The sequence below is a fragment of the Pelecanus crispus genome, chromosome 4 (genome assembly GCF_030463565.1).
Source record: "Pelecanus crispus isolate bPelCri1 chromosome 4, bPelCri1.pri, whole genome shotgun sequence".
In the NCBI taxonomy this organism is placed as follows: Eukaryota; Metazoa; Chordata; class Aves; order Pelecaniformes; family Pelecanidae; genus Pelecanus; species Pelecanus crispus.
Window position 1 is genome coordinate 18,459,527 of NC_134646.1, and position 23,637 is coordinate 18,483,163.

At 35.7% G+C, this 23,637-nt stretch overlaps 1 protein-coding gene across 2 annotated transcripts in view; it reads right to left on the minus strand.

The window, feature by feature from the left end:
- The window catches only part of LRBA (LPS responsive beige-like anchor protein), a 419,408-nt gene continuing 395,771 nt past the window's right edge, over positions 1-23,637 (minus strand). For both annotated transcript variants that reach the window (XM_075709754.1, XM_075709753.1), the window contains 4 exons: positions 11,442-11,543; positions 10,016-10,212; positions 2,426-2,577; positions 1-91 (listed from right to left, as the gene is read on the minus strand). In XM_075709754.1, coding sequence (XP_075565869.1) covers positions 1-91; positions 2,426-2,577; positions 10,016-10,212; positions 11,442-11,543 — 542 coding nt within the window. The remainder of the gene's footprint in view (positions 92-2,425; positions 2,578-10,015; positions 10,213-11,441; positions 11,544-23,637) is intronic.

The window sequence follows — 23,637 nt, forward strand, 5'->3', positions numbered from 1 at the left end:
TCAGTATCTGGTTTGATACTCATGGTGCCAACGATTGAAGTCATTGTAGAAAACCACTATGCTCCCAGATGCCATGCCAGTCATTATACACCTAAGGAAAGCACAAGACCATATTTGTTAGTGAACCACCTCACATACAGGTATATGAGTCAACACACCGAAAAGTTACATCAATATAGGCATGAGAACCCAAAGCAACGACCAACTTCCACCGAAGACAGCTGGAGCTGGAAGTGCTCCACATACCAGAAAAGTCAGGCTTTAGGGGCTCCCATCTTGCACTTCCAAGGACTCCATCAAGCTGGATTTGAATAAAACTGCCAGGTACACCAGCTCTGACAGATTTATGGATCGGAAAACACACAAAACACCATGCAACAGTTTGTATGGTCGGTCTGAAGCTACAGTTGAGAGCTAGACAACAGCATTGTTTACCAGCATCACTATCCTGCAACGCCACTTCAGATTTCCTGGGATTATTTCTTGGCTTGCTTAGCTGGGTTGGGGCGGGGGGCGGTGTTAGAGTGGCATGAAGCCCTGGTGAAGCAGCGAAGTGAAGGAAGGCTAGGAGGAGTGTTCAGTTCAGTTTCACCTCCCCCATTTAAGCACATGATCAACATGAAGGAACTGGATGTGGGCACAGACTTCAGTTGGAAATATTAGTGTTTGGGTTTGAAAGCAATCTGAAGGCTTTGACTGTTTTGGAAGTTCCTGAAAGCAATCACTGTGCTTTCCCACTGAGGCACTCCTTCTTTCTAAATTGGCCTTGGCTTACTACTAGAGATCATTTAGATGTGTTTGAAAAGCCATGACCCTGACATAGCACACAATTACAAGAGTTTCTATATCGTCTTTTCTACTGTCTCATATTAAAGTTTTATGAAAATCAAAAGCATGAAGATGTATAAAGTTCTGGCATTTTAGGAAAAAAAAATCAGAGTAAAAAGCTGTAATTTTTCCTTCAAAACAAAGACTAAATATGAGATCATCAAAACACTGCATTTTGGTAGTATCACACTATTTCATTTCAAGAGCACTATTTTGATTGTTTTTGTATTAGGTTAAAATGTCTTTTTACTGACTGTCACTCAAACACATACATGCATGCATACCAAATAAATTACTCTGAGTAATTACCTGTAATTACTGAGTAATTACTCAGTAAAATACTCTGAGTAAATCTCTTCTGAGTTTCTGTGTCTTCAAACCCAAAGTGAACAGGTTCCTAACTTGAGCACATGGATAAATTTATACATGTCCGTATTAAATTTCAGTTTATTCACATGCGAAGATTATGCTGACATGTCATTAATTACAGTTTAAAGAGTCTCCAAATGCAAAATTTTATACATTTCAGAGGTCTAAAAATCAACAGCTGTAACTCCAGCTTTTGAAATAGTTTTAACAGCAGGGGCTTTTTAATGGAAAATTGTTTCTTCCAAAATGCCTATAACCTCAAATTATGCTTAACAAGAAGTTGAATGCTTGATTGAAGTCCACAGATTTTGCTGGATTGGATTTTTTTAAGTTTATTTTATGAACTTCTATTTTAAGTTTTAGAAATGCAGTCCAGGTAAAAGTGTTAAAACATTCAGTATGGACTTCAGTAAGTGGAAGGTTAAGAGTCTCAGCAATATGCTTTACTGCACAATGTACACACTTCTAAGGGATTTAGGAGCCAAATCTGCTTGAAAAGTACACAGGAACTCCACTAAGCAAATATGCCAAAGTGAACAAAATTCTAGTCCGCAAGCTAAAAGTGTACAAATGAAATGGTAAACATCCATCTTATAAACAAACACTATTTTTGTGATAAAAACACAGACGGACTTTTAAGTACAGCCTCATTGGAAAGTGTAATGTAAAAATGCAGTAAAAACTGCGTTTTAGTAACTGATTGCCTTCAGTAGAAGGAAACTTCGAGGAGGGTCATGCTTTATGTGGATAAAATAACTTTTCTAGAAATGAAAATTAGTATTTGCTTTAGCAAAATACAGATGCGTGGAAGGAATTTTCTTGTGCAACTATTCTAACTGTTCTATTTTTAACATAAAGGTCTGGAATTAGGAATCTGATTTGTGTCATAAGTAAAAGGAGAAACATGAAAAGCACATATGTAACCTTCCACCTCCATGTGACCCGCACTGTACATTGGCACAGGCCAATAACTCAGCCTATCTTGAAAGTCTGCCAAAGTAAGATTTCTTGAATCGCTCTTCATTCCCCCAAGAGCTGAAATCCTGAAAAAGATTATCTGCCCTAAATACGACATGTTAGAAAGAACTTATGCAAGCACAGAATTCTCAATATAATCACCAGGATCTGTGATCCACAGAAAATAAAAATCAGAAGAAAAACAGAAATACAATTTAATTGTAAGTCTATATTCTCAGAAATTCTTGTGAAGACCAGACTTTGCTCTAACCTTTGGTCATATGACAGGGCCATGGATCGGATTCCAGCATCACACCCTGGATAAGCAAAAAGCTTCTTGAGGTCCCATGTCTGCCACACCATGACAATTCCATTGTCTCCACCTGTAAGCAGATACTGTCCATCTCGACTCAGTTGAATTGCCTAAGGAGAAATCACATGGATATTTGTCAGATAAATATGTGTTGCTCTTATTCCCCCTCCTTTACTTTCATAAAAAGTTTCATGTTGACAGCTGAATGTCTAGGGAGACTTGATATTAATACAAGCTTTTGGAAAGCAACATTATCGTTATGTTATTCTACCCAGCAATAGAATCAATGTTATTATGCTAATATTATGTCTAATACATTAGAAGTTACTAGTTCAGTTTTACCTCACCTGTGATCTATTCCATATTCCAAACACCTAATATGAGGTCAGCTAAAGAAATTTACTCTTCTAATTAGCTAGGTTTACAAGATCCAGCAGCACTGGCATTAAAATATAGTACCTGACATTCCCCTGAGGGTCTCCAGTACTAGCCTAGCAGGAGTTATCCCCCTTTTCTCTCTGGCAAAGGGCTGAATGATGGAGGAAACTGAAATGTTATACAAGTTACTAGAATTAATTCAGACCTGTAGTTTTGGATTCCTGCTCTCAATTACTAAGATAATGATCCACCTCTCTTAATAGAGACTGTGCTTCCTTTCATCATCTATCCTGAAACTGCCTGTGACAAATTCAACGGCTTATACCCTGATTTTGGATATCATTGGTTTTTCACAGGGAAGACTTATTGAAACAGGAGTCTTCAATCTATTTTGATGTTTCTTGTGTGCTGTTGGAAAAATCATGATACATACTGAGTACCTGGAAGAACAGCAACTTTCCTCAGTTACCTGATGACTATACCAGATGATACTATCAGATATTAAGATGACTAGAAGCATGAGAAATATTTCTTGAAGAGGGATTTTGCCAGTTTAAATAAGCCAAAATGTGGTCTAAGAGAACTGAAATTGAAATTTTATTAAAATAAGTGATACCCTATGGGGTCAGACAGACCATGATCCATCTAGCCTGGTGCTGTATGACCAACAGTGGCAGCAGGAGATGAGGCTGGCCACTCTACAGTCCCTTCCCCTCTGCTCCTCAGCACCCACAATCACTGGATCAGGAATATCAGAAGGTATATCTCTGTCCATTGCCTTAAGTATCTATTTATGGACGTGCTGCCCATGAATTTTCTTAATCTCCTTCTGAGCCTGCTGATGCCTTCTGTGGGGAAAAAAAAAATGGCAGAAGTTTCATTACAGTGCAAAATAGTTTTATCTGTTTTGAAGTGATCCTACTAGTTTCAGTGAGTACCCCATAGCTCTCATATTGTGGCGTTTCCTGAGTAACAGTTCTGCATTCACCTCATCCATTGCCTTCATCACTCTGTAGACCTGCAGTATTCCCCACCTCAGAAAACACTGAATAAAACTGGTTCCCAACACCAACCCCTGGAAGACCCCATTACTGACTTTTCTCACAACAATACCAAGATCTTACACATCTTTTCAATATGGGTCTTAGCAATTACTACTACAGTAACCCTGAAGAGTACAAAACTCCTTCTGAAAGGAAGACCCTGTCCTGCTGCCATGCAGAAAAGAAACTTAAGCAGCAGACGTTACCAGGCCCTGACTTTATAGCCTCATTATCCAACTACCTGGGAAAGCTGAAGGGTTTGTAGGGTTTTCTTAAAACAAAAACAAAAACAAAAACCAAAACCAAAAACAAAAACAAACACCCCACCAAAAAGCTGAACGGACTCTGTCATGTGGAATGATATCAGCATGAGCTACTAGTGAGATCAAGACCCTTAAAACTACAGTTTGGACCATTACTAATAGTGCCTGTAAGCCCAAACCTTTTCCTATACTCTCTCCTCCTGTTGCCAGATGTCTCTTTTCAGCTCTTTTTCTGACTTTTGCTCCCCAGCTTGACTTCTGTCTTTTCCCTTCTCTGCTCTCTACTTTGATTTTTGTATGCAATACTCGGGACAGCAGCAGCCTATCATCCTCTTCATTTGAGCACACAGAATGGTAAGAAACAACTTTGCTAGTTGTTTGCTGGATGATTTACTGTTACCAAAAGGAAAATAAAGAATTTTGCTACTATGAACCACTATTATCTAGTATTAAACTCCTGATCCCACCTAATCCTTCATTACATTGCTCCTCCTTCCAATTCCTGTTTTTCCTTCACTCCTTTCTGCCTCTTCTTGTCTTCTCCCAGTCTCTGACAAATTTCTACATTCCCATCTCTACTTCTCTGTTCCTGTCACTCTTGCAAACATCTCTTTCATTCTGTCCTTGGTTCTATCCTCGATTCTGCTCTTCTTTCTCCTTTGCTTCCCCATCAGTCCTTCCCCTTGCTCGTCCAGCATCACTTCATTGCATTTCTTGCCATGGCATGTTTGTGCACCTCACTGTAGGGGATGATTGGTTGCAGGGGAAAACTCTGCATCCCTGGGCTACAGATGTTCAGTACAGAATGTAGATGCTAAGCATTATCTACTGAATGCATTTAACCTAAGATTTGTGAATCAGCTAAATTTGGGCAGCTTTTCAACAAAATACACATCCTCCACACCAGGACTAATTCATGATAAATTTCAGCTTCCTGACCCAAGGCAGGGAGCCACAAAATGTTTCAACAGAACAGTGTAAGCATGGAGGGTATTCAGAGCAATGGCTTTTAAATTCCAAACACACACGTTCTACAAATAGATTGATCCGCTTTAACTGAAACACTGTCACTGGAAGGCAAGGAAATTACTTCAAGATGATAGTCTACAAGCAAAATTCCAGCTCAAAGATTTAAATTTAGGAAACAGTAGAAAGAACTGAAGACAGGATCTTGCAAACATACCTTTCTCTGCTGAAGTCTGCAAGTATTTTGGCACTTGCAATCTCTGCTTCTACAGTTTTTCAATATGCAAAACTTGTAACATACTGTGATTTTAAATTCCTCAGGAAAAGGAATTTGTTGGGTTTTTAATATCCAGAATTTATAGCGCACGAACCACAAAAATTAGAGAAACTAAAACACAAAAATGTTACGTTCATGTAACATTAAAGTGTTTATACAGACTGCTGACAAGCCTAGAAACCAAAATATACCGTGTACGTAAGATATTGCTTTGTGAACAGCAATAATTGAAGTTAGACATATTGCACATCTGTATTTTTTGTATTGCTGTTTATATCATATAATTTAAGAATTATATGATGTGCAACACTTACATTAAGAGTTTCCACATTATATTATAAATTTTGAGTGTTTGCTGCAACAACTCCCAAGTAATCAGAATGAATTACATTGCTAAAATTTTATTTCACGCAATAACTTTAAAATGAATGTAATTGAAATACAAACATATACTATAAACAAAATTCTACAACACTGAAAAAAACAGATGATAAACCTATTCCAGCTGTGTTTTGAACTACGATGACAACACATACATGTAAATTTAGACACAATAAAGCAGAATATGTGGATTTTTTTCCCAACCATATCTAAGTATGGAAAATTGAATACTAACCAAGGTTAGAGTTGAGTATTCTGAGCTGAAGCTTCTCCCCCCGAAACACAGATTTTCCAACCATAAGTTGCTTCTGTGATTGTTTCTGCCAGCGTACAAAACTATGCTAAGCACCTCCCAAAGCACCACCTCAAAGAGCTTGAAAACTCATTTAGAGACTGTCTTAGAAGAGTATAGTTACTCAGTAAGAAAGGGGTAGAAACCAAACTGAGATAAGACTATGAAAATTATCTAGAACTTGCATGCACTGAGTAGATGATCATGAGATCTAACATACCACACACAATTATTAAAAAGATTATTCATTAGGAGCAAAAATCAATATGGGGTGGTTTTCTTCTCTATAGCAATGGCAGTCTCCTAAGGGTATTTTCAAATTGCAGTGAAGACCGTGACAAATAATTATTTGCTACACTTATAAAATTCAGCTGATGAAAATCCATTAACCTTATGGTCATGGTTCACTTGAATTTTATACTTGAGGCTTTTACTGAAGAAATGCTATATTAAAAGGCAAATTAAAGCCATTAATCTTTAACTCTTCCACTACCTGCAAAATGCAGTGGGTTTTGTGATCTTTTGATTAAATAAAGTATAGGCTTTGAACCCTTACTAATACCTATGCAATTTTACAAAGTCATTGGCTTGACGTGAAGACAAGATGTTGATTTATTTATTTTTATTGTTTATTAATAAATTTCTCAGCCACTTGCCTCTATAGATATATCTATATGAAGGAAGGAATGAATGAAAGAAAAGGTCACCCTGTCAACATTTCAGTTTCATGACATGCCCTTCAAGATTTAACAAACGAAAGGATGCTTTTACTCCAAGTACTCCAACTGGTATAGAACACGACATGAATCAATTTTACTGTTCAGCTTTTCCCTAGCGTAGTTTATCTATGATTCTGCTAGGTATGAAACTGAAACAACTCTGCAACTAATCTTTCTCACAACGTGAGCTTCAGACTCTCAAATAATCCCCAAAGCGCACAATTTCAGCAATGTTCTAAAAGCTGCATTTCTGACTTGTATTTCCTCGGAATGTCTCAAAACTTTGCACAAATCCCTTTTAACATCTCAGATTTTTGAAAGGCAGTGCTTTGTAAAAAGGCAGAGCTGACACTGTGACAGCCCTGGCTTACAGCAGCAGGAGTCTTGTGGGCACTTCCACATTTCAAAACAGACTCAGGAAAGGAAAATAAATTGGTTCCTCTGGGTGAAACAGCATACAGTCTTTGTTTAGGGTAAAATAACTTTACTTCTCAGAACAAGCAGACTATTTAGAGTTAAGTTATTCATTAAGATATCTAAACATTACATGGTAGATGTACTGCGATATGCCTAAGCTCCACTGAGCAATACAGTATTTAAAACAAAAACAGGTGGAAGGCATTGATTAGACTTTGAATTTCCCCAGAGCGACTGAAATTTTTCTAGCAGTTTTCTAGCACGAGAATACAAGAAACAAAATCAGAATGTTGTTCCAAACATCACTATTGAAAACTGCTAGTTTTGTCAATAACGTTCCAAAATACAGGTCTATAATGACATAGGAAAATAGAAACTAGAATTTAACATTACAGATTCAACACTTATGACCTTTTCCTTCCCTTTTCTACCCTCCTCAAGCAAAAACCAACGAAAAGTGTTTGTCAGCACAGCTCATGGGTAGGTACTATTCATTTTAAATGCCCCTACTTTAATCATGCGGTTGCCACTTGCCTTCTAACATGATATAGTACAGAAGCCCTGGGAAAGACGCTGTAGATTGTTTAAGCATAAAGCCCAACTGGGACCACTGGGAGAGAAAGAAAACAAAACAAAACAAAATAAAACCCAATCCGCTGTACATATGTAATTCTGGCCCACAGAGAGCGGAACTTCCATTGCCTCTAGCAACATTCCTAAAGCTGTGGGTACTGACTGAAACACTGCAGAAATTGTTTTAGCCGGCAAGGGATTTCTAGATATTTTACAGATTTGCTGGCCTACCTGACAACATAATCACAACTGAAAGTGACAGATTATCAACATTATTATTGTAAAAAGAGAAAACACTGTGATATGTACTTGCTTTATGGAAAGAACTGGGATGAAGGGTAGGCTGAAAATCTCAAAAGCACTTGTACAAGGACAGCCAAAGGTGCAATTTCAGAGAACTGAAGAAAGATTAAAAATTGAAGCAAGACTCTACATTAATTTGGAAAAATGGCCTGGGACAGAAATATACACATTCCTACTTAATTTCCCCAGCCTCAAATCTGCACTTGTGGCTGCCACAGCATTCAACGTTTGAATGCCCTCTCACCCCTGCAGACAGCCCTTTCACTGTGGAAAAGAGACCTACACAGAGAGTTACTTCTGCATATTCCACCACCAATGTATTTGACATTTTGAAAACATAGGGATGCTAGAACAGATTATAGTACACAACAGAACTTTAGAAGGTTTTAAGTAGAATACACTGAACTACACTGAAGACTTCAGTGGTAATGGAGCATTCACTGTTCAATATAAGTTATAAAATGGAAAAGATGAACATCAAAATTCTTTCAAATATATTGACATATTCTTCCATCTTAAGAATTAATATGAATAGAGTCAAGAGAAGAAGAGGTGTGAATTTAAAAATGCTCACAGTTTTGCACAACATCTGAAAAATTCAATAATTCTGTAAAACGAACATGAGGGCGAAGAGGTATTTTCTCCCTGAAACATCTAATCCAAATAAAGGAAAAACTTTTGAGGTTTCAACTCAAGAGAACATTGGAAATCCCAGCAGCTGGGCTCTTCCATCACGTTATGAAAGTCAGCTTGGAGTGTAGTGCTGCTATACGCTTACAACAACAAAGCTCCTCTCTTGCTCTTGTTAAATAGTTAAATAGTTTTATATAGGAAACACTTCTTTACTTGTGAGGATGACTAAGCACTGGCAAAGGTTGTCCAGCGAGGCTGTAGAATCTCCATTCTTGGAGATATTCAAAAGCCATCTGGACATGGTCCTGGGCAACTGGCTTTAGATGGCCTTCCTTGAGCAGGGGGGCTGGACCAGATGATCTTCAGAGGTCCCTTCCAACCTCAACCATTCTGTGATTCTGTGCCACTCAGACCACGACTACTGGCAATAGAGACCATAACTTCAGATAATTCAGGTAGCCTGAATGCTGACCCAGCAATGTGATCTTGCTTCATGTCTCTGCTGCATTCTGTAACTTTCTACTAGATCTGGTAATGCTTATTCATTTTTTCCCCCTTCCCTTTCCTTTCTTTTTCATTCAAGGAAAAAGTGTGAATATTTTTAATTCAAGGAAAGTACTCTTGATATTTCTGCTTCACTGCAGTATAGCTGGCAGGTTCTACTCTGCTTCACAGGTACGATTTTATAGGAACCATCAAAAGACCTTCATTTTGTATTATAAAATAATTTCCATAAACCCATAAGCTTAAAATATCTCCTGCATAGTTTTGGACTTGTTCCATGTCTCTTGCAGCTGAAGGTGTGGAACCTAGCTGCCTGCTCAGCAAATGCCAAAGGGCTAAAGAGTTGAAATATAGACATATGCCCATAAACTTCCTGAAGCTCAGCACAACACATGCTATCTCAAGCTAAGATGAAGGAATACAGACAGATATACCAAAAACAGGGAAAGCCAACATCCAAACCAGCATCTTCAACGACCTCATGCCTTCAGACTCAAAAGTAAAGAAGTAGCTTGCCTTCTCCTGGTCAGCAATTAGTAATATTTGTATTCTTTAGTTCAAGGAAATGCCTACAGGATATTCCTTACTATATGAACAGAGTTATTTTAAAATTAAAACCAGTACTATTAAGAGTACATGGTCCCCTTAACTACACTTTTTTCAGAATGCTGCTATTATGGTCTAGTACCATATATTTCTATGGCCTGGCCATAGAAAGAGTTTCCACACAGCTCCAACATTGATAGCTTTTCTCGATACCAGAACCGACAGCCCTTAGCACACATTTGAGTACACTCACCTTTATCTTGTCATCTGTTTCCATAGTGGCTTGAAGTCTCCCATTCACACTGAATACACAGAAGAGGCCATTTTCATAATATATGACACAGTGGCCTTCTCGTGAAGCTTGAATAAGTTTTGGTCTCAGGCAGTTTTCAGGACCTTCTAATGTCCTCAGTAGATCTCCATTCATAGAATGTATGAGACATGGTCCTTCTAATGAGACAGAATAAAATCTCTAGTTACTGATTTACATGCTCATTTAGATACATCATATATCAAATAATAAGTAATGACTTCTACTTAGGTAATCACTATTATAATACCTTATAATGATTTTTACCATGCTTAAGTAGATAGCCTATGGCTTTAAGGGTGCCAGACAGTAAAATGAACAGCTTATCCCTTAAAAGCTTTGTATTAAGGTATTATAGAGCACCTATCAAAACTAGTTAGAGCCCTAGCAGATTTTCTTTTGTGGATTTTCTTTTAAAACTGGTAGTAGTTAATTTTGAGAGCACAAAAATAAATGTACCGAATCCTAAAATGAGGTTTTCAAAATACGTAGACACACAGAGGTAAGTGCAATGAATTTACATACGTAGGTGCTCTAAAAGTGTTCTCGTATTGAGATTTTAACCCATACATGATCCACTAAATATCTGTTGTTTAATATATTTGGACAAACACCTGATTTGCGTGTAAGCCACAACTGTTCACATGCCATGAAACAGAAACACACACAGGTGCATATGGTGAGTACACCCAACTTTGAAAAAGAGTCTCTGAAAAAGTCTCTCTTACTTTGGAAACACTAAGCAGAAAGATCCTAACTCTAAGAAATTTCCAGTTTAAAAATACGTGTGGACCAGCAAATAGGAAAATGATAAACAATACCCATGGAATCAACGCCATTCTTTACAATTTGCCTGCCAAAAGCAGGTCTTTGAGAACACAAATTGGGCATATTAAAGGCTTTGTAGCTAAGCTCAAAAAGCCTGAACACAATTACTCCAAATTTTAGTTGGAAGTTTATATATACCCTTCATCAAACTAACAAGACAGCACATTCTTTTTCTCCTGAAACTCATTTTTGATTCCCTTTCTGAGAAGTTATCCATAACAAACATTCTTCACCATCCTGGCAGTCAAGAGCTGTAGCCAACTGTACGCTATATGCAATTACACTGGATAAACAAACACAAAGAAATAGTCATCAGTAGGCTGTAATAGGGAAACTGAGGTGGTTGCCTCTTCTTGTAAATGTCTGAATAATCCTCAGTTTTAACGTGTTTAAACAGAGGTTTCAAATCCCACAGCAACTAAAAAAAGGTTAGAAATAAAACCACCATAAAGTTAATAAATTCTGCCACCTGAGACTATATACCTTTTTGCATTAGGATTATAGCTTCATGAACAGAAAGAAATGACAACAGCTGCCTTACCTTTTGAACCGCTTATTACCAAGCCAAGTTCAGCACAAATGGCAGCACAGGTGATCTCATAGTCATGTCCTGTCAAAATAGCTCGAGGAGTTGCAAAATCACCTTCAATGAGAAAACAATAAAAGCAATCCTTTGTTACAATCTATTTCTAAAATCACTGCTTTCAATCACTGGAGCGTCTTCAGTTTCCTTGCTCTTTGAGTTCATGTTCCCTACAAATCACTTATATCTACTGTTTGCGTATGGTTGTTCAGTACTCATATCTACATAGTACAGCAGCAGTATACTATAGGAACCCAGCCTGCACATTTTCTAACACACATTAATATAAAAGTCAGGTGTGTAGTGAAAACAAACAGAAGTTGGAGCACACAGATTTGCATTTTCCCCTCCCTCCATCTCCCCCCCCCCTTTTTTTTTTCTGTGGAGGAAGAGATTGTAATCAATTACTACCTTTTCCTGTAACAGGCATAAGTAAACACAAGTGTCACTATGACAGGTACTGAGAGGAGATACCTACAGTGCTCAAAGATGAAGTAAAACATCCATTGACTTATTTTAATCTAGTAACTGCTCAAACCTCAGCCTGATGTCTAGTTCCTTGTAAGAATGTGGAGCTTGGAACCTAATCAGTATGAATTTTGGAGATTGCAAAATCAAAACACCCAAACCCAACATTAATTACCATTGCTCCTAATAGACATTTACGTGTAACAAGAACAAATAAAACTCTATTTTTCTGAGATTCTCTTTGTAATCAAACATATATGGATACCATAAAGAAATTTTACAACTGGCACATTGAAAGGAAAAAAAAAAATATTCTCCAGGTCAAGACACAGAAAGGGTAAGCAAATGCTACAAAGCTCTTTAAATAGTTTTATAACTTCACTCACAGGTCATTCACTGGATCACTCTCTTCAAGAATGATAGCATTTCATGGAAATCACAATGTTATTTTTGTAATACCATATAATTAGTTCATTCATAGCATTTTACAAAGCATTTAAACTCTCAAGAATGTATCTTGAGCAATGTTATCATGTAGTTTCAAAAAGGATTAGACGAGTTTTTAAGCAGCAGGGAATAAGTCACTTCACAATAAATGATGATATGTGAGATACCAACAAGGCAGTAAAGCAGTGGTAAAATCAAACTTTTTTTACTTCAAAATCAGGAGATGATTTTGCAAAGAGACAGAGTAATAATAGGGCCAATGACTCCTCTGGTTACTAAGGTAGCAACATTTAAATTATATTTGGGGTTGTAACTTTTCAAAAGATAAAAAAAGCATAATGTCATTAGTTTGTCCATGTAGAGGCTTAACAGTACTAGCAATACTGGTACTGGGTCTCATTAGAAATTATGGAAATCTATTAAAACAGGTAGCTACCCAGACCCTGCATGTGTACAGTGAGAGACTTCCATGGAAAAGAAGTGCAGATCTGGGCTTGCATAGATAAAAGCTTAGCTTACTCTTAATATTTTATATTTTTACTCAGATCATTTGCAACACCTCCCAGAGTGTCTGTGTAGCTGCCACATTCAAATGGCTTTTTAGAAAAGGTCATAATCCATGACAAAGTCTCAGATCAAGGATTTCAAAATTTGATTTATTCTGCAGTTACTGTTATAATCTATAATTTATATCCACAATACAAAATCCTGAAAACTAAATAAATCTGTTTCTTCTTGATACATACATATACATGAAATATAAATGTGTGCATATACACACACACACATATGCATGTATGTAATCAGCATGTTAAATCTGAAAATGCTTTGATGCAACTTGCTGAATTGTCCCTAATCTCTTAATAAACAACCACTAAAAGCTATTGCTTTTGTTTCATATGATGTTTGGCAAAACACACTCAAACCCAGGAAGTATGGCAGACAGTTCAGAAGCAAAGGAAAAACTCCCAACAAATTAGAAGCATAAGGGTAGACTTAATGACCTCTAGGTACTTCTTAGGTGGCTGGTCCTATGAATGCTCACAAACCTTTTAGAAAAAGTTTGCTCTACTGAACTTGCCTCACCTAAACATAGTGCAGGCATCTTAGAAGATTCATGAGTGAACATTGTGTAGACAAGCCACAATTCTGCAGTTTTAGGGGAAAATCTAACAGCAACCATAACAGTCTTATTATCCAGTAAGAATTTAATTTTCTTGACCCAATTCTTTCTCTCTGTTGTCCCCAAGCCATAAAAGAGGAGGCAGCTTTGTGCATTTAAAGCTCTTGCTAGTTTGCTTGCTTTTAAATAAGCTGCCTACGTTAGCAAAATTCTAGAATTCTGGTTTTATTGCTTTATTTTTCTTTGCTTTCAGAAATTCTATTTAACACATACTTGCATAGATCAGCAAGCAATTAATCTAATTATATGCTACACATGTTAATGAAACTTTTGAAATCAGGGAAGTTTTAAATGTACAATGTTGCAGTGAATATAATATGAATATAAGATGCTGGAGTCAGAAGGACTTATAAGAAGCAATGTCTGAATGAATTATTAGGAGGTGCAGACAAGATCTTTAGAGTAAACTTATTGCTTACAGCAACTACATTACTGTAGGCTTTACCTACATTAGGCTGTCAGTAACTATATACATGAAATGTAGGAGATAAGATTCTTAAAACAAGAAGTAGAAACTGAGCATATATATTTATCACAGTCCACAGAAAAGTCAAATTATGTAAGTAACGTTTGCAGTCTTTTTAGAATTGGGACGTGATTTCAAACATAAAAGAGTACAAATCTACAGGTGGCAGGATCACCATTTCATAAATTATATGAATTGTTTTCTAAATTACACTTGTTCTAAAGAAATACTTTAATGCAAAAGCGTGATAGAAGAAATCTGAATAGTATCTTTAAAGAAATTGGGATGTGAATAAATACTGTAAAAGAGGAGTCCTGCGAAAAGTCAGGCTTACTCCTTTGATAAGAATGTCAAGTATTTAGGGGTTTCCAAGCCTCTGATTTTCCAAATAATGGGGTCAACTTAAAAGCTGGTCGTAGAGCAGAACAGATTTCTTTAAAAGCTTTTAAATTGTTATTGCTTTAGAAGATTGTCATGGTTTTCAATAATGCAAAGAGAAAATTTTATTTTGTTGCTGGTTTAAGGGGCACCACTTCAAACTTTTCTAAATTGTTTTAGGGGAACCGGCTTGCAGACCTTTTGAAAAGCTGGGGAAGTGACTTCAAAGGGAAAAGAGTCTTTGTCCGCTAAGCAGGTTTACGACCACTGATGCAAACCCTAACTAAGGACTGAAAAGAATACTCAGTGCATCTTTATGGAGATCCTTAAGGAAGATGAACAAGTCAAATGAGATTAAAGACAGTTCAAATCCTAGCACTAATAACCAAGACACAACAGTTTTACAGATGTGCTTTTCTCAGCATAGTATATAATAATATCCTTAGTCTATACCATTGCTGGATTGCTACTTGAAGTTGAACGCTGTAAGAATCCCAATGCCACATTCACATTGCAACAAATGTCGTCAATGATTTATTTAAGTCACAGGAGGTATGCGTAAAGTTATTTTCCAGTAATGGACAGAATACTTTACCTTTACAGTAACCACTCAAATTATTTCAAAAGAACTCTCCTACATTCCAATAAATAATTTCTGCAAAGCTGTTTTCCCATAGAAAATAGCATAAAATATCACTCTTCCTTAAGTGACCAAAGTACATTTTAAATCATAAAATTCAAGCTTCAGAAGATAAAAGAAGAGCACGTGATATCAGGTCAGCTTATGGTGATATTTCAGTGAAAAAATGTTAGGCGTTTGGAAATTACGTTTAAAAAGGAACAGTGGGATTATAGCAAAGTCAAAACTTTCTTCTAGTTTAATGACATCCAGAAGAAGATACTCCTTACTGGATAACAAGAAATTGGTTTGTGTTGCTGGGTCTTTCTCCACTATTTTTTCAGCTTCGGTGATGTTACAAAACAAAACAGGATCATGAGACTTCCGCTTTCTATATTTTCAGCACTAAGCTGTAAGAGCTGAGCCAAACATAGGAACTCATTTAAAGAAAAATCTCTCCCTAAAAAGAAATCAAACTAGAGATCGACTGAAAAACTTACCTCACAGTGAAATATGAGATACACTTACTACTATTTCTGGATGAGATAATATTATGCAACACATTAAAATATAAAATATTTGAGTATGCTCCCTTTTATGTTTTATGCTGAGAAGACAGTTAATTACGGTAAGTCACAGAGAGCCAAACAGTCATTTCTAAATTATTATTCTATGATTACAGAGGCTGTAGGGCACTCTTAAATGGCAAATTAATTATGTGATTTTACATCAATATAAAATTCGAATTAAATGAAGCATCAGTTAATCTAACTATCTTTTACCTACTTCTTATGAAAATCAGTGATTGAGTACTTTCTCAGAAGGATACATCAACCAAACCAAATTATATATGTAAGAAAAGTCTTCTAAAAATCATTTTACAAATTTTGAAGTTGCTTCATATGATAAAAATTGAGGAAAACAATAAAAGGTTTGAAATCAATTTGTGAAGTACAAATGTACTTACAGAATATATGATATTTGGACAAAAGTGCTTTCAGCAAAATGTAAGTAAATCAAGAAAACTAATTTGCTGCTAGGCTTCTGTGTTGATTATATAGCAAGTTTCAGAGTTCAATTACATCAAAGTGATGACTGTCAATTATTATATAAACTCTGTGCATTAACATTATTTATAGATCACACACAGCGAACATTTAAATAACAGCCAACTGGTTAAAAACACATTTCACTGGTGCAGAAAGGCTAGCTCTTTGATGGATGTGAGATCTTACTAAAGTGATACCACACAATATTACTGAAGTATTCCTAAAACTTCAGTTTGAATAATCTTTTCTTTGTAAATATGCATTTTTATGTAACAAGGTAATCTTTTTATACTATATAGGAACTTCATTGTTGTCCGGTTCTTCACATGACACTCCATCAGCATTCCCTCTAATTCCTTCAAACTACTTCCCATCTGTTCAGACTTTTTTTTACAACAAAAAGTACAACCTTATGCCTAGATGCAAGTTTTGTTTTTGCAAAAAACACTTCAACCGTACATTTTCTGAAAAAGGAACAATATCGTTGAACAACATATCATTCCATCCTGAAGCAAAATCTTAAAACATAAAACACAGAACATGCTTTAGTGCTGTTATGTTTGCTCAGTAACGAAAAAAAAAAAGATTTAGATTTATCTTGTAGAATTCATTTCAGCAAATATAACACAGGAAAGGTTTACTGTACCCCTCCCGCAGTCACACTGTGCAACAAGTGACTAACATATATTCAGTACCAATATGAGATTTTTCCTACACATTGTGTCATGAGAACAGATTCACTATGGTTCCAAAAGAAGCACAGTAAAGAAAAAGATTTAACAGGCCTTCATGAATTGGATATTACAATTCAGATTTCAAAAGTCAATAATGCCCAGCCTCTTAATTCCTACACCATATGCAATACGAAGCTTTCTGGAACGAGTTCACCCTTAGTGGGGATTCATCTGCTGAAGTCCTGGAAGTCATTCAGCAGGACTCCTCCCACTGAATACAGACCTTTTTGAAGCCCCTGGAAAGTATCTGCAGGTGAATATTCAGGGTCAGTGTACACTAATATTTTAATATTTGCACCATCCTGACTTCATAAACTGCTACTTAAATATCAGCTTTGAAGTTTAAAACACTGTCATTTTTGTTTGAGAATGTTCTAAAACAGCTTTATGAAGGGGCTTTTTTTGTTTATGCTAAAAAAATAGTCTGTTTTCTTCGTATTTCTCTCTTGTGGATTATGGTTATAACTATTCCATTATCTAGTGAGTCCAAGAAAAAAACCAACAAACCTCAACAGAAAAGGAAAAAAAGCCATCAAGCAATTATTTCAGTCAGAAATAGCGCCTACTGCAGAATTGTTGTAAGATAAAAGACATCTTACAACGTGCTGAAACTGACCACTAGTTGAAACTTACACAATATTTCATACCTTGGGCAGAAAATAATCTGAGATGAGAGGTTTCAGATGAGAATTCAGCTCAATTCACCAGTTTTTGATTTTTTTTTGCTATTAAAATATTAAAATAATTTATTTTTGTTTAAAATAAGAAAAATGTATCACTGCAAAGTACTACTGTTCCGTAACAGCATGTATACAAGTCTGTGCTTTAGCTTTTGGATTGCTTTCGTAAAGTTAATTTCAGACCAACACACCAGTAGCGCATTGCACTAGATAGATGCTTACCACCTTTAGGTATTGATGTAACTGGGAATACCGATGGCATACACCCAGTTCAGAGCATACATAAATTAGCTGTCTTTTTAAAAGTAACTGTTTTAAAACATACTTTTTCAATGAAGCAGGCCATAATTCTAATTACATATAGCATTCTTGCACTCAGTGGAATAATGCTTTTTGTGATACTAGTGTTAATAGAATTTACATCCAGAAACACTTACAAAATAATTTCCAACCCAAGTCAGGATTATTGTATTGACCAAATAATTTTTACAACATTTAAGTTGGTAATTTTATTCTAGACTATAAATTACTGTATCTTCTGCATTACTCTGTTCTGTCTTACATGGTGTAGGCTTTGAACTGAATGTTTATTTTTCCCAGCAACCAAACAAGGTAAAAAAAAAGTGATATATTAGTACATCATCCCGCCACTATGCATATGGTGCACATTAAGGTTGTATTCATTTACCATATGAATATAATTCCTTTTACCACATCAACTATTAGTTACAAGTTGTAAATATAGCATTGTTTTTCCTGGAACTCAAAGGTTGCCTTACATCATGAAGCACTAAATATCCTTAGACTTCCAGAGAATTTAATGCATATAGTTCCAGTGGCTCCTGAAGCTGGATACTGCCAAAAAAGCAGCATCCAGACTCCTTCTCTGTTTGCAGTCTTGAAATAAATACTGCCTTCACTTGCATCTGGTTGTGCCTCAAAACTTGCTCTACAATGTTACTTGCAATTACGTACTCTGATTGACAAATCCTGAAACATGATCTTTCTCAGCCAGTTGAAAACAAGGATGATACAGATGCTGCCCTTAACACTGTAGGACATACTTTTAGCCAAAACATATTTATAACACACAAACTAACATGCTTGTCAGTACCAAATCACTATGACTATTTAAATGCTTTCTTAAGCATCAGTGAATGCTATTGCAAGCATTTTCAATGAAGACCTTGTCCTTGTATCCATCCATGATGTGACTTTCTTAGCATTATATAAATACCAAATTATATTGCTTATGCAGCATCATTGCAGATTTCTAGATATACCAGAATTCATCCACCTGTTATACCTCATCTTTTTTCAGTTTCAATATTTGGAGGCAAGAACCATAATTTATATGTGATTTATAGAATACCTGGAGGAATGAGGCCTCAACCTCTTTGACATATCAGTGTGTTAAAGTTTAAAAAAGAAACAACAGTGACCTTTTGTAGCTGTATAATTTAAGGCTCTGTTCTAGATTCATGCAGGTAGTCCCAGTACTTGCTGCACTGGCTACAACGGTGCCCGGTGAAGATACAGGACATTGTAGAACCAATTATAGCACCAGGGCCTCTTGTCCATTAAGCTTTCATGAGGCTTTCAAGACTAACATCAAATAATGCAATAAATGTTAGGTAGAAGAATATTGAGTGGTTGCTACCCTCTTCAAAACATGTTATGGATACTTTTCTAAGCCTTGTGGGTCTTCTCTATGAAATAAATGTTACTGAATTTGACTTACAACATGAATAGAAAGATTTAATATTGCACTTGCTAAAGCTCTAGTAAAAAAGAAAGGTATTCAATTTCTTTTTACAGTCGCACTTAACAAACACTCCTGACCTAATTCTATTTCAGTTCATGAGTTAACTTTAAATTAACTTTGTATTTCCTCATTATGATTTTAATAAAAAAGGATTAAAATTATACTACAAATGAAATAGTTTTTTTTGCACCAAATATGTGAAAATATATATATTTTAAGTATTTTACTAGGCAGTGCTTTGCAGTCAGTCCCAAGACCCGCTTTCAACTCAATGCCAGCAGATGGTGCTAAAGGATTCTTGCTTCATATACAATATTGTGCTACTCTGTCCAGCCATTTTTGAGAAACAAAGAGTACTTGTTATGTCTGCAGTTAAACAGTGTTAAAATAATACTGAATTATTTACTGGCTTTTTTTGAAGAAGGACTCGCACAATAATATAACATATCAGGGGTAAAAAATAAATGTGCTATTGAACAGTGAAAGGAGCACATGCAGACTGTTTTTGAACTCTCAGTGCTGTACTATCATAGAGCAACACTCTTCTTAACACACTGACTACAGTGAACGGCATCTATAGACTTAATAGCTGCACCAATTCCGAATATATTTTAGTATTTGGAGGCTCTGCAAATTTTTAGCTATTATGTTAGACCACCAATTGACAGAAATTCCCAACAACAGCAGAATTTCCATTACTAACTAACATGATTACTGATTTATGAACATTCTGACACCACTACTACCTAGCATGATAAATGCAAAAGGGAACATTGACAGATAAGGTTTTTACAATTAATTCCCAATTAATTTTTTTAAGAAAAGAAGCTGTTATGCAAACTACTTCCAATTTTTTTTTTTTTTTTTAGGAAATAATCATTAAAATTCTGAATAAATATTTATGCTATAAACATTCTTTAGAAATGTGGAACCTTATCTTCTCTATTATCATTGGTTTTGAAACTGAACATAAAAGTCCAGATCACGCGGAAACTTGGGAACTAAGATGTAGGTTAATTCAAGATGAGGATAAGGATGGGGGAAGAAGGTGAAGAGGGTTTTTTGCTACTAAGTTAACAACAGATGTATGACCTGCTTGAAATCAGAGTGACTATTCACTGTGTACAGAGGCAAGCACGTATGCAAATCTTCATAGAATTCAGGTTTACAGGATTAGTGTGTCTGAGTACAAAGAAATTATTACCTATGACATTACTCTAATCAAACAACACGAAGATGCTCATCAGGTCATATTTTCAAAGTTTAAATCACCTGCATTATCCACTTAAATAATTAATTATCAAGCACTCACAAAAAGTTTAAATTTTCAAACTGAGAAATGTGTGTAGCAGTTGATGAGATACAGATGCTTGATCTTTTGCTATGATTACTAATACAATTAAAAGTAATTATTTCTCTAGTCTCAAGACCATAGGTTTCATTAATAATAATGTTAATTGATAACAAGTCTTTCAGGTATTCAAATACTTATTTAGGAATTGTAACTATAAAAAAAACAAACAAAATACAGCTGCTTTTAAAAGTAGCTTGGGTAGTAGCTAGACTGTTCTGTGGCAAGACAGGAAACTGGTGATTACATTTTGAATCCTTTGGGAGATTTCATATTTTATAAATTGAAAATATTATGTATTTTAAAAATTTGTATCCAAGGAAGATATTCTACATGTTAGCAATAGTAAAAGCATTCAATGAATCCTCTCAATTGAATCTCGGTTAAATCCAGTAATTGTTTTTTTTAAGTACGAAATCATGTGTTTACATTCACACATATGACCTGCTACACAGCTACACTACTAAGAGCATTTAATTTCTCTAACACACTTCAGGAAACCTGAATATAGTACCCTCTAAAAAATACAAAACTATGCAATGAAAGCACCCCCATAATCCTCACGATGCAAATGTGATACATACAGAGAGTAACATTTTCTAGTTTTATGGGCTAACATAAAAGAGGTAATATAATTTGTTTTATTCACATATGTGTGGAAGATCAATGCAATAACTCAGAAGAGATCACATTAGTATTAGTAGTGGTAATACAGTTATACACAGACTCTACATTTCATTAGTACTGAATACTTTTCTTGGTTCAGCCTTAATTTCATTAAGCAAATCAAATTTCTAAATTAAATATCTTTGTTTTTCAAAATATGAAAACTAAACAATAATTAAGAACAAATCTGTAGATATTTTGAAAGCAATAGAACAGTCTCTTCATATTCTATTAATATAGTGCAAAAATAGAAGAAAAGCCTTTATCTTCACCTCGACTATGGAAATGCCTACCATTTTATAAGCACAAACCATTTGATAAGCATAAACAATATTAAGACAATTAAATTCACCACTGTAAACCTCCAAGAAAGTACATCCAAACAAAATAATTACAGTGAAAAAACAAAAACTTTGAAGACATAGATTGACATTCACTAATCTGGTTGGCCTCTACAGGTAGATACAGGTGAGGGATCATTAAGAAGGAGGATTGGAGGAAATGGGATATTCCAACTGCAAAGACATTTGTTGGTAAAGGAATACAGCATGCATGTGTGTAGCAAGCAATTTGGTGACAATTTTTAATATATAAGCAACAGCTAGAGATGACCTTCTAGATACGATTATAACCAATATAGCAAAACAGATAAAAAACATGGTGGGGAAAGGAACTTACAGGGAAGTGGTGAAGATATGAGAGTGTTCAATATGCTTTATAAGGGAAAGAACAAGGACAACGATAATTTTTTGAATTATTTTGGGAAGACAGGTTTCAATAGATACAGCACATTGTTCTCTAAGTTCTCATGGGAGGTTAAGTCTACAGAAAAACAAAGGAAAAGGTAATAAAGATACTAGCGAAAACTGCTCCAATGCAGCAACAGGATAGGACAGATGAGAAGATACCGGCTGGCGCAAGTGAAAGTTCTCCAGTGACTGTAAACACAGGCAAGTCAGGCAGAAAGATCAAAATAAGTGTGATTTTTCTGAACCAGTGTAAAAGACAGGGTATGAGCTAGCAGGGACAAAACCAGGAGAGCCAAGCATAGATGAAGTGCAACTAACAATGACATCAGGAATAACAGTCATTCCATAAACACAAAAATATGTTAAGTTTTCATGAGAAATTGGTCTGTTATTAAAAGCAAGCAATAGCAATAGATGATGCCATGCATTTGAAAGTATTTCAGTAGAAGTCTTCAATAAAAAGGCCAACTGCAACCAGGCAGCAAACACAAGTAAAAGCAGCAATGAGAACTGTTGTCTCAATTAGAGAATATCTAAATGAGGTAAATGTTTGGAACTCAATTGGCCTGATAATACTGATTTGAGGATACTGTGAAAATGAAACCAAATAATCCCAGAGTTGTAACTGTTGTTTTATGGATATTGGGTGAGGTTCTGTAAGACTAAAAAAAGTCTTGTGTTGTTTAAGAAGCAAGAAAAGGAAAACTGAGAAATTAGAGAGTAGTCTGCTTAATCCCAACAAGCAGGAAAAATACTGGCAGAACATTTTTATATACACACACACACACAGAGACACACATGATTTCCTAGAAGAAAACAAGGAGATGAGTAACAGCTGATTTGGATTTGTTATGAACAAATCACGTCAAAGCAATTTTTTTCTTGCAATGGCAGAGTAACAGGACTTGTGTTCAGGGAGACATCATCTATTTTGACTTCAGTAAGGATTCTGGCACTGTTTCACATAGGCAATTTCTTAAAGAAAATAGGGAAGCACATGTTTAGAAGACGCTACTATACATCAGATGAAATGCCAGTTGGAAAGCTATATTCAGAAAGCTATTCATTGTCAAAATGGTAAATGTATCAATGGGCACTCCTGGGCTATGTACTGTCTAATACTATCTTTAATGACCAATTTGATAGAATAAGACTGCAAATTACATGTGCAGACATGAGTTGCTGCAAGTCAGCTGGAGGACTGGATGAGAATTCAAAATTAGTTTGACAAATTAGAGAAACAGCCTAAAAAGAATACAATTTCTTAAGTTTAAAGACAAGACTCCACAGTCAAACTACACAGAAGAGGAGAAACAACTGAGTAGACCAGCCATTCTGCAGAAAAGACTGAAATTTGTATTGGCTCATACACTTAAAGAATTAACACTGTCATGCTGTTTTGAAACAGACAGATATCCCATGGGGATGTGAGCAGTCCTGGTCTGTAAACCAGGTTGTTTTCTACTTATTACTGGAAAGGCTTCAACTGCATTGCTGGGTCTACTTTGACGAAGACAGACAACTGAAGAGGAGAACAACAACAACAACAAAAAAAGGTCTATGAAGACATGACTTACAGCAAAAAGACAGAAAGAACTG